At 30.8% G+C, this 12,810-nt stretch overlaps 1 protein-coding gene across 1 annotated transcript in view; it reads left to right on the top strand.

The window, feature by feature from the left end:
• Nucleotides 1-12,810, top strand: part of LOC142318906 (cytochrome P450 4g15-like) — a 46,392-nt gene that overhangs the window by 30,707 nt on the left and 2,875 nt on the right. The window contains exons 8-10 of the mRNA XM_075355557.1: nt 1,464-1,573; nt 3,336-3,404; nt 7,289-7,457. Coding sequence (XP_075211672.1) covers nt 1,464-1,573; nt 3,336-3,404; nt 7,289-7,457 — 348 coding nt within the window. The remainder of the gene's footprint in view (nt 1-1,463; nt 1,574-3,335; nt 3,405-7,288; nt 7,458-12,810) is intronic.

Below are 12,810 nucleotides of genomic sequence, written 5' to 3'. Positions count from 1 at the left end.
TTAGTGAGTTTTCTTTTAAATTAGTTTTGTCTACAGTCACATGAACAATTAAAGTCATTAGCGACTCAACAATATCTGTTTGAATATACCGGTAAACGTGTAGCCGAACAGACTCAGGCCGACCATTCCTGAGATATGTGGTTAATTGAAACCTAACCACTAAAGAAACAACGGTATCTACGATAGAAACAACAGTATTAAAATTCCGAATAAAAGCAACTACTTTTCTTAGGATTTTTACCTTAGAACTCTCAATTTTGTAATCAGCTGATTTACGACGACGAGGTTTACCACTAAGCTAACCCGACGGATAGAAATTAGTTTTATTTAGTTTTAAAAATCTCATTTAATAAGAATTGTACGTAGAAAATAATGTTATATTGAAATAGAAAAGAAACTTCCACGTAGTAGGAAAATTATCGAATGAAAGTTTAAACTTGACAAAATGTATTTTGATTTCATTTTCTGCTTAGAGTTGAAGGTGGAATTGTTCATAGAGTTCCATGTAATGCGGCCTTAAAGTCATATTTCCTTTTAAATAAAACTTTTTTGTATAAAAAAAAAAATTAATCACTAATTTTGATAAATTTAAAGGGTTTTTTTTTTGAGAATATGATATGAGAATTTTTTAATTTGAGAGTTGTTGGAAATCTTTTGGATAAAAGGCAGAACATCTACCTTTCAGCTACACAGGATGGTGGAATAAACATTTTAATTTTAAATTTAAAAAATTTTAACTTTAAATATACTTTACATTATATACTGAAATATAGCGTTGAGTTTTCGTATGAACGATTTTTTTTCTATGTGGTGTTAAATAAAGATTTATCGGCTCCTTTTACTGTTAGTTTTCGATAGTTTGCTTTTGATGATTTGTTATCGTGTGCAGTTCACAACATGTGAGTTTAAAGTGAAATATTAAAGAAAATTACGGTTTTTTTTCTATAAAAATTACAAAAACATAAAAAATGTATATTTAAAATGTTTTTTCATATATTAAATGATTTAACGAGAAGATTAAAGATGCAGTTTTTAACTTCAAAAAATTTTTTAATTACTGTAATGTTCAATGAATGATGTTTTATGAAGAAAAAACATTTTTATTTTGAAAAACTTTACCACCTATATCAGACTTCGTTTTTATCTCTGAATAATTGGCTTTGCAGAAAGCTTTTTTGTTATAATATAACCACTATTTACTTTACACTACCCCCATTTCCCTAACATTGCAAAAATATATTCAAACTGGTAATAGGAAATAGAATATTATGTTACAACAATTTACAACGTAATCTCTCGTATGTATGTAATTCGAATTACACGAATAATTCGAGGGTTACTGAAATATTAAATGACAGGAATTTGTAGGACTATTGTTTGTGAGTGCTCATTTATTTACATTATACATTAATCTTTTACTCATTATCCAGTAGTTTATAAAAAAATATTTTTTTTTTGTTTAGGTGAAAAGAAACGTCTAGCATTTTTAGACTATCTAATTGAAAGTTCTCAAAATGGCGTTCTTCTCAGCGATGAAGAAATCAAAGAAGAAGTTGATACAATTATGTTTGAGGTGAAACTAATATACTTAAAAGATTATTAAATATACATGAAATAAACTTTTTTATTGTTATATCCAATAAGAATAGTAATAATAACAAGAATAATATTAAATAACAATTATTTAGTTAAATTTGAAGAATCCAGTAGCATTAAAATTTAACTATAGAAATTGAGTACATCGGACAGACTGAACCTACATTACACAAGATACATAGACACAACTAATAGATACAAAATTACACACAACAGAATCAATTTCTATAAAAAAACTTCACTCAAGACGAATATATTATATAAAATCAAATTGACTAAATACAACATGCAATTTTAAAATGTAACTAACATATTTGAACAATATATGTGAAAAAACATATTAAACGAACAGATAACATAGATCGTATTTTATTTGATTAGATACTGAAGGGAAATTTTATTTCATATTGATACAGAAAAATTCGCTAAATTAAGTACTGATAACTCCCTCCCAAATGACTTTGGAAAAATAAGTTCCGTATAATTTGACTGAGTTAGTAATTTGAAGTGTTGTCAGTTTTCGACTTTAGCTGAGAGTTTTAATTTGGTATAAACTCCTTTTTTAGGATGCACTCTACCAAAATATAAAAAAAATATTGTAGAGAATATAATCTGAAATATATTTATTGAAAATATTTCCTGATATTTCAAAGGAGATCATTTATTTAAATATTGTTTGAACTAATTTTTTCTGTAATTAGAACCCGTAGATACTAAATAGCAGAAAATTATATGAGTAAAAATGTAATTTATTATAAACTAACTGACCCGGCAATGGTTTCCTGTTGCTAGATTTGAGTATACAACGAACAAAAATGCAAGTTTGATAAAACATTAAAAATCTTAACATTATGGAACATCACAAAATTTAATCTTTCCTTTTTTCCTCTTCCAATCTTCATCCCTTCTCCTCTTTCCATTCTTCTCTTTTTCGCATAAATATTTCATTCTCGACCTCAGTGCCACCTAGCGGATCCATCTTTTTGTATTGTTTTTCCATATAACTAATAGATATTCTGAATATTCTAATTAGACAATAAATACAATTTTTTGAAATATCTCGACTCTCCCCGCGCCACCTGGTGGATCCAACTAATTCAGAAACCTTCACGGACGTGCGCATTAGAACTCACGAAAGTTTCATTGCAATCGGATGAGTGGTATAGGAACGTATGGTATGGGGACAAGCAAACAAAAAAAACAAAACATTCATTTATATATAAGATTGAAAATAATTACATTTTCGATTACGACTGCATATACTTTTCATGAGTAAAATTTCGTTTTATGACTTGTTTATTTGAGATGTAATTTTTTCTACGCGACAAAAATTAAAGGAAATAAAATTTACAACGATTGTCGTATTCCTAGGAAAATTTATTGAGAAATTTGACTAAGAATTCCTTAACCGGTGACGGGTTATACTATAAGGAATAACGCATTTAGATAATGATAAATATTGTTAATTATGTTTCTAAAATTCATAAATGAATTGATCACTGTAGTCTTACTGGTAATCCAAGGTCAACTTGGATTATTTCTGAAAATAGTATCTTTAAATTAACAATAAAAAAATTAAGTATTGAGAAGTAACAAAATTATTTTGTTGTTGTAATTAATTTTTTTTTAATATTAATTAAGTTTAAACGTTAGTGTCCGAAGATCGAGATATTAACGAGTAAAAAAAAGTAATGAAAAATAACAAAGTCTCTGTTATGTTTTAATATAAATTGTTTCAGGGTCATGATACAACAGCAGCTGGAAGCAGTTTTTTTCTATGTGTAATGGCAACTCGTCCAGACATACAGGTTAGCGTTCTTCTGATACAGAATAATATTTAGTCATTAAAAACCCATGAGTATTTCTGTTTGTATGAAACGATATTCATATTAAAAAAAATAACTGATTATTCCATATTGATTATTCGATAATCAATCTTTTTGTAATCAAACTTTGAAGATGTATTAGATATGATTTTACCCTAAAACTCTAGTAAAGCTTAAACAGAAAGTATGTCGTATGTTATTTTTTATACTTTGCGTAAATATACTGAGTCGTTGACAATATCATGTTTTGTGCTATAAGAGATTGCTTATATTATAATTTCCTTGTGTGAATGATAGAAAAAAATTAAATTTTCGAGATATCATCGATTTAGAGAAGAATAAGTTTATTCTATAATCTTCATCGATCGGTAAAAGTATACATTTGTTGATGAAACACAAAATTAAACTGTTTTTTAAATTATTAATGCTGAATAAAAATACATTTTTTTTTTGAGAAATATTCAGACGTAAGTTTTTCAAGAAATCTAAAAGATTTTATAATTATATTGTTAGATAATTAGCGTAAGTTTTCGCGCTAACAATATACTTTATGTATAATTAAAATTATTCTTTTCTTTTACAAAAAAAATTATTTAGGAGCAAATATGACTTTATGGTCCGCACTACTTTGTTGATTAAACTTTCATTCGATAATTCGACAATTCCATCTTCAACCCTATGCAAACAATGAAATCAAAACACATTCTGTTAAGCTAAAAACTTTCATTCGATCATTTTCTTTCTATATGAAGTTTCTTTTATATTTCAATATAAGATATATTTTTTCAACATACAACTCATGCCCAAACATATTTATGTTGAAGTAATGTTTTTTGCAAACCATTTATACACTAGATCTCAATGAAAGAAATGTGATGAACAAAATGGATGTCAAATTTCTGTTTTGAAAAAGCGTGGTTATATGCGTGAACAGTGTTCAATATAAATATTAAATAAATCATGAAAAGTACTTGACGAGATGTGTTATATATATATACATACATATACGAGGGAAAGTCAAAAAGTAAAGTAAAATTATCAAAATCAATATATTTATTTGTGCCTATATAAATGATAGATTCAATATAATTCCTTCCTACTTATTTGCATTTAGTCCATCTTTTAACGAGCTTTTGAATTCCTTCCTGGAAGAAAGTTTTCGGTCTGGTGAGCAGAAAACGTTTCACCGCGTCTGTGGCCTCTTCATCAGATCGATAATGAATTCCTCGCAACTCTTCTTTTAATGGACCAAAAAGATGAAAATTGCTTGGAGCCAGATCCGGACTGTATGGAGGGTGTTTCAGCAGCTCAAAAACGAGATCTAAAAGGCAAATGACTGTTTTTCTGGCCGTATGAGGTCGAGCGTTATCCTGAAGCAAAATCACGCTTTCAGAACGTTTACCACGTCTTGTAAATTTGATATTTTGCTTCAGCAAACGACGTAGATCTCAGCAGTTGTCATTATTTACCGATTGACCTTTAGGTGTGAAGTAAACCAAAAGTGAACCTTATATATCTCAGAACATCGTCATCATCATCATCTTTCCTGCAGACATCTGAGTTTTGAACTTTTTTGCCGTGGGAGATGAAGAATATTTCCACTCTAAACTTTGTCGCTTACTCTCGGGTTCAAAGTGATGGATCCATGTCTCATCAACGGTTATTATTCGCTTAAGCAATAGTCACCTTCATCTTCGTAACGTTTTAAAAGCTTCTGGGAAATTTTCATTTTTTTTTGGATGCTTGTCAATTGATCTAGAACCCAGCAAGCATCTTGCTATATATATAACACTATACTCAACTCCTATTAGATTGAACTCGCTTGCAATGTCGTCAACTGTAATTCGATGATTACCGAGAATCATTTTTTAGCCGCTTCAATATTGTTGTTAGTCTTTGAAGTAGAAGATTTATCTTACCGCTGTTCATCACAGAGAGAAACCCTACCATTTTTAAAGCGATCAATCCATTCGTATATCTTGCTTTCACTCAAAAAATTCTCTATTACTGCTGCATTTGACGAATAATCTCTGCAGGTTTCACCGTTTCTAAACTGAAGGAAACGTATCACTGCTCGTCGCATTTCTTCCTTAGTGCAATCAGACAAAGGAGTACTCATTTTAAGTAGACTTTTAATCACAGTCACAAATTACTAATAATGAAACAATACTTTCAATTAACAGCTGATAGAAGTTATAATTTATAGCATAGTAGTCATTACTGCCATGCATGTGACTGGGAGGGAAATAAAAATTCCCCTTTAATTTTTGATTTACCTTCGTATATATGCCTACGTATAAAATTTTGAGGCTCAAAAATGTCCAAACTACTACATCATTTTCATTGAAATTTAGATATGCGCGTTAAAATTTTATGAAAATTGGTTGAGCATTCCTGACGATCAGAATCAGCTGATCTCGGTCAGATCATTTCTGAAGTGTGAATATTTGTAGAGTAGTTGCTGTGGGTCTTTGATGCGCTCTAATAAAAAATAAGAATGCTAACTTAAGAACTGTTTTGCACATAAGATTACATTTTTATTCAGGATTTTTGAACACAATCATTTATTAACACATCATTCTTATTTATTTAATAAATTATTATTAAAATATTATTAAATATTTTAATATTATTAAATATTATTAAAATATTATTTATTTAATTTGAATTAATTTTTTTTTTTTTTTTTATGGAAGGTGTTGAAAACCCCTATTTTAAAGATTACACAGGTAGCATCGCCGCTTTTCTGTCATATGTTATACTTGCCAGAGGGAGCGCTACCGACCCCCTCGATTGTCTGTAGCAATTAAAACTTTTGATGGAGACGGTTGAAAAACTGATCTAAGGATATCAATCGATAAAACTGAGTACATGACCAATATTAGTTATTCACCAAATTATTTAGCAACAAACCTTCGAAGAATTAGGAAGATGGAAAATTTCAAATATCTTGGCTAAGTAATACAACCAAATGACTTAGAATAGAGAGGCAAATATTGTAGAATAAATAAATTGCAGAAAGGCCTACGCCTTTAAAAAAGGTTTATGTAATACAAAGAGGATATCATGTATGCTACAGTACTGCAGACCTAACTGCAGTTTTTTCAGTTTCAGAAAAATTCGGTTTAGAGGTGAGATTCATCAATCTCACCTAAAACCAGTTTGTAAAATCGGTCTCATCTAAAGGTCCCTTTTGTAAGTTAACGTAGAATCAAAATAAATTAAATTTTACATACCTTATAGTACTTTCTTATTTTTAATATTAAAAATTAAAAAAAATAATTGATAAACTGTACAAATCGGGGTAGAAATCAATGATAAAAACTAGTTTAAAAATTGATTCCGTTTATTTGATTTTATATAAAAAAATTAATGGATATTCAATTTCCATTAGAAGTTAGAAATGGGGTTGTGTCGATATGAAGTAGCTAATCTTTTAAAAGTAACATATTCATGCTGTGTATGTATGTAGACCAGCCTACCGGGTTGGTCTTAGCGGTTAACTCGTCATCGCAAGTCATCATCACCGGGGGTTGGATTTCAATTTACGATACATCTCAGGAATGGTCGACCTGAGACTGTACAAGACTACACTTCATTTATATTCATACATATCATCCTCTGAAGTAATACCTTACGATGGTTCCGGAGGCTAACAGAAAAAAACCTGTGTGTATGTGCGTTTGCGTTACTATTGTATATCTATATGTTTATACATTTTATATTTTTATTATCCGAAAGACTGAATCTTTTTTAATTGTCACATCGCTTTACAATAATACATTTAATTATTTTATAAGTTAATTTTATCAAGTATATTGAAAAATTATAATTATAATCTTTATTGTTATTATTTTATTTAACAGGATAGGGTAATTGAAGAATTAGATCAAATTTTTGGTGATTCTGATAGAGACTGTACATTCCAAGATACTTTAGAAATGAAATACATGGAAAGATGTATAATGGAGACGTTAAGATTGTATCCACCTGTGCCTATCATTGCCCGTCACTTGGGTCAAGAATTACGACTAGGTATGAGTCAAAATGAAACAAATCATACCTTTGTTTTACTCTATTCTTATTTTCAGTTTACAATTTTCTCACGTTGAGCAGTTTTTGTGTTGCAGTGGAATTACAATAACATTATTTTAGTCATGATTAAAACCATAATTAAAACATAATTAAAAAAGTTTCAAAGCAAGATTAATAGATCTTGCTTTGAAACGTTAATCTTTGTTAATAGATGGTTTTTTGATAGAAAAAAGAGGAAGTTTTATTTGAACTTCATATATTTGTTATATTATTATACATTTATTATTTTTCTAGCAGTGAGAATTGTTTATAATTGTTCTCTCTAATTTTTACAGTTTTTCTTTTTTATTAAATCGTTTTATTCTCGTAGAATGGTTATTAATTAATAACATCATGTAAATCTTTAATTGTACTGAAAACTAAAAATATTTTTATTTATTTTTATTCATAACCATAAGCTGGGAACTTAATTTCTGAAATTAGTCTAATAATGCATCAGCTGCAGATTAGAATTTATATCGATTACTCTACAATAAAAAAGGGAGTCCGACAAGGATGTTCCCTATCCCCGTTACTTTTTAATCTTTACGTAGAACTAGCAGTTAATGATGTTAAAGAATTTAAATCCGGAATAACAGTAAAAGGTGAAAAGATAAAGATGCTATTATTTGCTGATATAGTAATTCTAGTTGAGAGTAAAAAAGATTTAGAAGAAACAATGAACGGCATGGATGAAGTCCTATGCAAGAACTACCGCATGAAAATAAACAAGAACAAAACGAAAGTAATGAAATGTAGTAGAAATAATGAAGATAGACCACTGAATGTAAAAATTGGAAGAGAAAAGATTATGGAGGTAGAAGAATTTTATTATTTGGAAAGTGGAACTACTAAAGATGGACGAAGCAGGAGCGATATAAAATGGCGAATAGCACAGTCGAAACGAGCTTTCAGTCACAAATATAATTTATTTACATCAAAAATTAAAAACGTCAAGAAAAGATGTTTGAAAGTATATGTTTGGAGCGTAGCTTTATATGGAAGTGAAACTTGGACGATCGGAGTACCTGAGAAGAAAAGTTTAAAACCTTTTGAAATGTGGTGCTATAGGAGAATGTTAAAAATCAGATGGATGGATAAAGTGACAAATGAAGAGGTGTCGCGGCAAATTGATGAAGATTAAAGCATTTGGAAAAATATAGTTAAAAGAAGAGACAGACTTATAGGCCACATATTAAAGCATCCTAAAATAGTCGCTTTAATATTAGAGGAACAGGTAGAAGAAAAAAAAAAATTGTGCAGGCTGGCAACGTTTCGAATATGTAAAACAAATTGTTAGGTATATAGGATGTAGGGGGTATACCGAAATGAAACGACTAGTACTAGATAGGGAATCTTAGAGAGCTGCATCAAACAAAAAAAACTCTATATGTCAGACATGACAACATACGGATGATCCATGCAACAGTCGGAATCAGTTGATCAATACTGACATCTAATTGCTTGAGTTTTCTTTAACAGTTAATTTATACTACGGAAACTTTCGAAAAACGATTTTCTCTTATTAACGTAATTAATTCACAATTAAATATTCAATTTTTTGACAACAAATAGCAGCGGCGAAGGTTCACATGTAAATCATAGATTAATACTACTTATGGTTAATACTTATGTTATCTACATAGAAAACTTAGAGAATTTTTCAAATAGTCAGTTGCTTCATAAATTTTAACCACCCGAAATCAAAGACCGCAACACTGTCATTCAGATTTTACATTTTTCAACTGAAATAGAAAGAATTTTTCATAAATCTTTAACTATGGTCAAGTACTGACAAATTTATAAAATTAGAAAGGTAATGAACACTATTTTTAATGTTCAAAATTCATGTACAAAATTATTCAGAGCGCACATTATCAGAAGTTTAATCACTGGAATACTTACTGCAACAATCCTCCTCAATGTGTTAAATATTCTGACAGTATATCTATTTAATGAATGCACAGAATTAAAAGAATGTATGCCGTAAGTACCCTGTGTCAGAAGGCACACATTGCCATGTACTGCGATTGTAATTTACCAAGATGTAGTTCTAAATTAGTTGTACAAAAGTATGATGAAAAATTAAATAATAATGAAAAAAGTAAATAACTTACAGAATTGTTTGATTCTTCACTAAATGCAATATGTCTTCAAGTTTCATTCCCGCCTAATATCGTTAGTTCCCGACGTACTCACTAGATGGCACGCACGAATGAGTAATTCCATCAGTTATCATGGAGGTGTATACCGATGTACAGCGTGTTCCGTGTTTCTTTGGTTTCATGAATCCGAATCGGCTACTACTGTTCGGAGACGATTCATGACTAAATATCTCAAAGGCAGTCATGGTACAATTACTTATTCACATACAACCACTTTAAAATTAGAACGCGCCCCAGCTTTTATTTTTAGTCAAACAAAAATATAAATATTTTTAAAAATAAGTCTCTTGAAATTAATTTTTTTTAAAGTAATTTTCTTGAAGAAAACTATTTTTTACTTTATAGTTCGAATTGCTTTGTTATGTTCGTTTTTGTTACTTATTTTGAAGAAAATCATGTTTAAAAAAAAATAAATATTTTTTTTTTTTAATTTTCTACTTTTTAACAAAAATTAAATTATGTAAATCTATGAGTATATGTTTTATGAGTATATACATATGCATGTATGTACAGTAGTGCTACATGTTCATTACTTCACGCTGTTCTTCTGTTTCGGTAGTTTTCAATTGGGCTTTGTATTGGTTATAAATATCCACACTTGCCAACTTAGTTTCTTTATCTTCATTTACTTTCTTTTTTTTTTGGTATTTCTGACACGTTTTCTCTAACCGTCTCTTTTGCTAAGTTGATGTCTCTTTCATTATCGTTGTAGAATTTTGTTTGTTTCCTTTCCTACTTGCTTACACTGAGATTCCCCGTCTCTTTCGACAATTCTTCTTTAAAATAATCTTTGAGGAATCATATTATTCCATTTTTTTTTCTCTCCCAGAACTGAGTTGTTTGAAACCATATGTGAACAAATTAGATTCTTTTAAGTTATAAAATCTCTTCGTAAAGGGTTAATTTTTGTCCTATTTCTTTTTTTAATTGTGTAAATATTTAAGTTTTATTCTATATAATTACCTGGAGAATTACTTTCCGTTATTATAAATGATACCAGTTATTTATAAATAAATCAGATGTGTAGCGTACATAAACTTTAGAAGGTAAAGTTAAGTTATATTAAAATCCGCTTTAACAGGCATCTGATCTACTCGTACTGACTCGACAGTCAAAATTAATCGGATTGATAGCTATATCTTATCGATTCAGCTCCCTTCTTCAAGATGTTCCCCTTCACTTTACTTAAATAAGGATACTGCATGGGTATGTTTGTTTTGTTGTATGGGTTCACATTTTTATTTAGTTGCTATTGGCGCAGAGCGGACCAATGGTGGTGCGCCGGGTGGCCACGCCCAACGTACGAACGATTTATACGATTCAGTTTTTTCAGTGATTTTCTTGATATGAACGATTTATATGAAATTATATTTGTGTTTTGGGGATAAAAATCGAAGAAATTGGGGTCAGAGCTGTGTTAAAAAATCACAAATAAAGAAACAGCTAAAAATGTTCAGGATTTTGAAGCTTTTCGTTGTAAAAGTTTTTGTTGTTGTTAGTACGATAAATTCATGAACGTTATTTAGTTACCATTGAAAAAAACATTTAATAAAATTATGTGTAATAAACATAAACCATGTAACATTTTCGCAGCGGGCCGTAGGGTTGCCTTTTTTCTATTATATCATAAAATATATGACATTAACAATGGAAAACTGTATTGACATCCGATTTACATCGCTGTATAAAATTTTACCATTGTATGACGTTGGGAAGTGAGTTTAATTAAGGCTGCAAGATTTGAGGACACGGTTGAACCACTGCAAGTTAAAAAAAACATGTAATAATAATTTATATTTTGCATTATATTAATTTAACTCTCATCATAGTTTTCTTCAGTCCTACTGAAGAAAAAATCATCCATTTACCACCAAATTTATTGGATTTTCTTATTAAATCAATTTAAGAGAAGGTTAATTTCTTTTTTGGCTTGATGATATCGTTACGTAAGCTTGAAACTTTTTTATGGGATATTGAAATGGAATTTTAGTGTATGAAAAATGCCATGCCTGACCAGGATTCGTACCCCTGACCACCGGATGAAAGGCCGAGATGCTACCACTCACTCCACGGAGGCTGGTTAAACTTGGTAGCAGTAGTAATCATTATTTTACATTCTCTTTTCTTATTTTTGTCATGAAGCAGAGTTTTCCCCTTTTTTTATTGCAAACGGTTTTTTCTGTACTTTTTAGGCTTATATACGAGGTTTGTTCAAAAAATACGTAGACTAACGTCATAAAACAAATGTACTTTATTTAGAAGTTACTTGTCTGGGTTCCCTTCAAAGTAGTAGTGCGTCCTCCCCGACGCACACACTTGTCCCAACGGTGTTTCCACTTTTGGAAATAGTCCTGCAACGCTTCTTTTGTGATGTTCTTCAGTTTCTTCGTCGCATCTGTCTCAATCTCGGGAATCGTCTTAAATCTTCTTCCTTTCAAAGGTCTTTTGAGTTTGGGGAACAAGAAGAAGTCATAAGGAGCAAGGTCAGGTGAGTAGGGTGGGTGGGGAAGAACAGTGATCGAGTGTTTGGCCAAAAACTCACGAGTTCTGAGGGCTGAATGGGCTGGAGCGTTGTCGTGATGAAAATACCAGTCACCACTCTTCCACATTTCTGGCCTTTTCCGCCCGATAGCGTTCCGCAGACGTATGAGAATTTCAATGTAGTAAGTCTGGTTCACTGTCGAGCCTTGGGAGAGGTACTCGCGGTGGACTACGCCCTGAGCATCCAAAAAACTGTCAATATCACCTTCACATTGGAACGAACTTGGCGAGCTTTTTTTGGTCTGGGAAATGTTTCACCCACCCACTGGGACTATTGAACCTTTGTTTCGATCACCCAAGATATTCATCTGTTATGATCCTCGACAAGAACTTTTCATCTTCTTCTGAACGTTCAAGCAATTCTTGATAAGCCTGGACGCGATGTGCTTTTTGGTCGTCCGTAATCAGGCGTGGAACAAATTTCGCCGCAACGCGGTGCATCTTCAATTTTTCGGTCAAAATCTCATAACATGATTCAACCAACTGATATCCCACACTCTTCAGCAAGCTCTCTGATGGTCAGACGTCGATTTGCCCGAACCAGGGTGTTGATTTTGTCTACGTGTGAGTCGTCAGTTGACGTGGAAGGACGTCCAGGACGCTCATCG

The sequence above is a fragment of the Lycorma delicatula genome, chromosome 2 (genome assembly GCF_047948215.1).
Source record: "Lycorma delicatula isolate Av1 chromosome 2, ASM4794821v1, whole genome shotgun sequence".
Lineage (NCBI taxonomy): Eukaryota > Metazoa > Arthropoda > Insecta > Hemiptera > Fulgoridae > Lycorma > Lycorma delicatula.
This window is presented reverse-complemented; position numbering and strand designations above follow the sequence as displayed.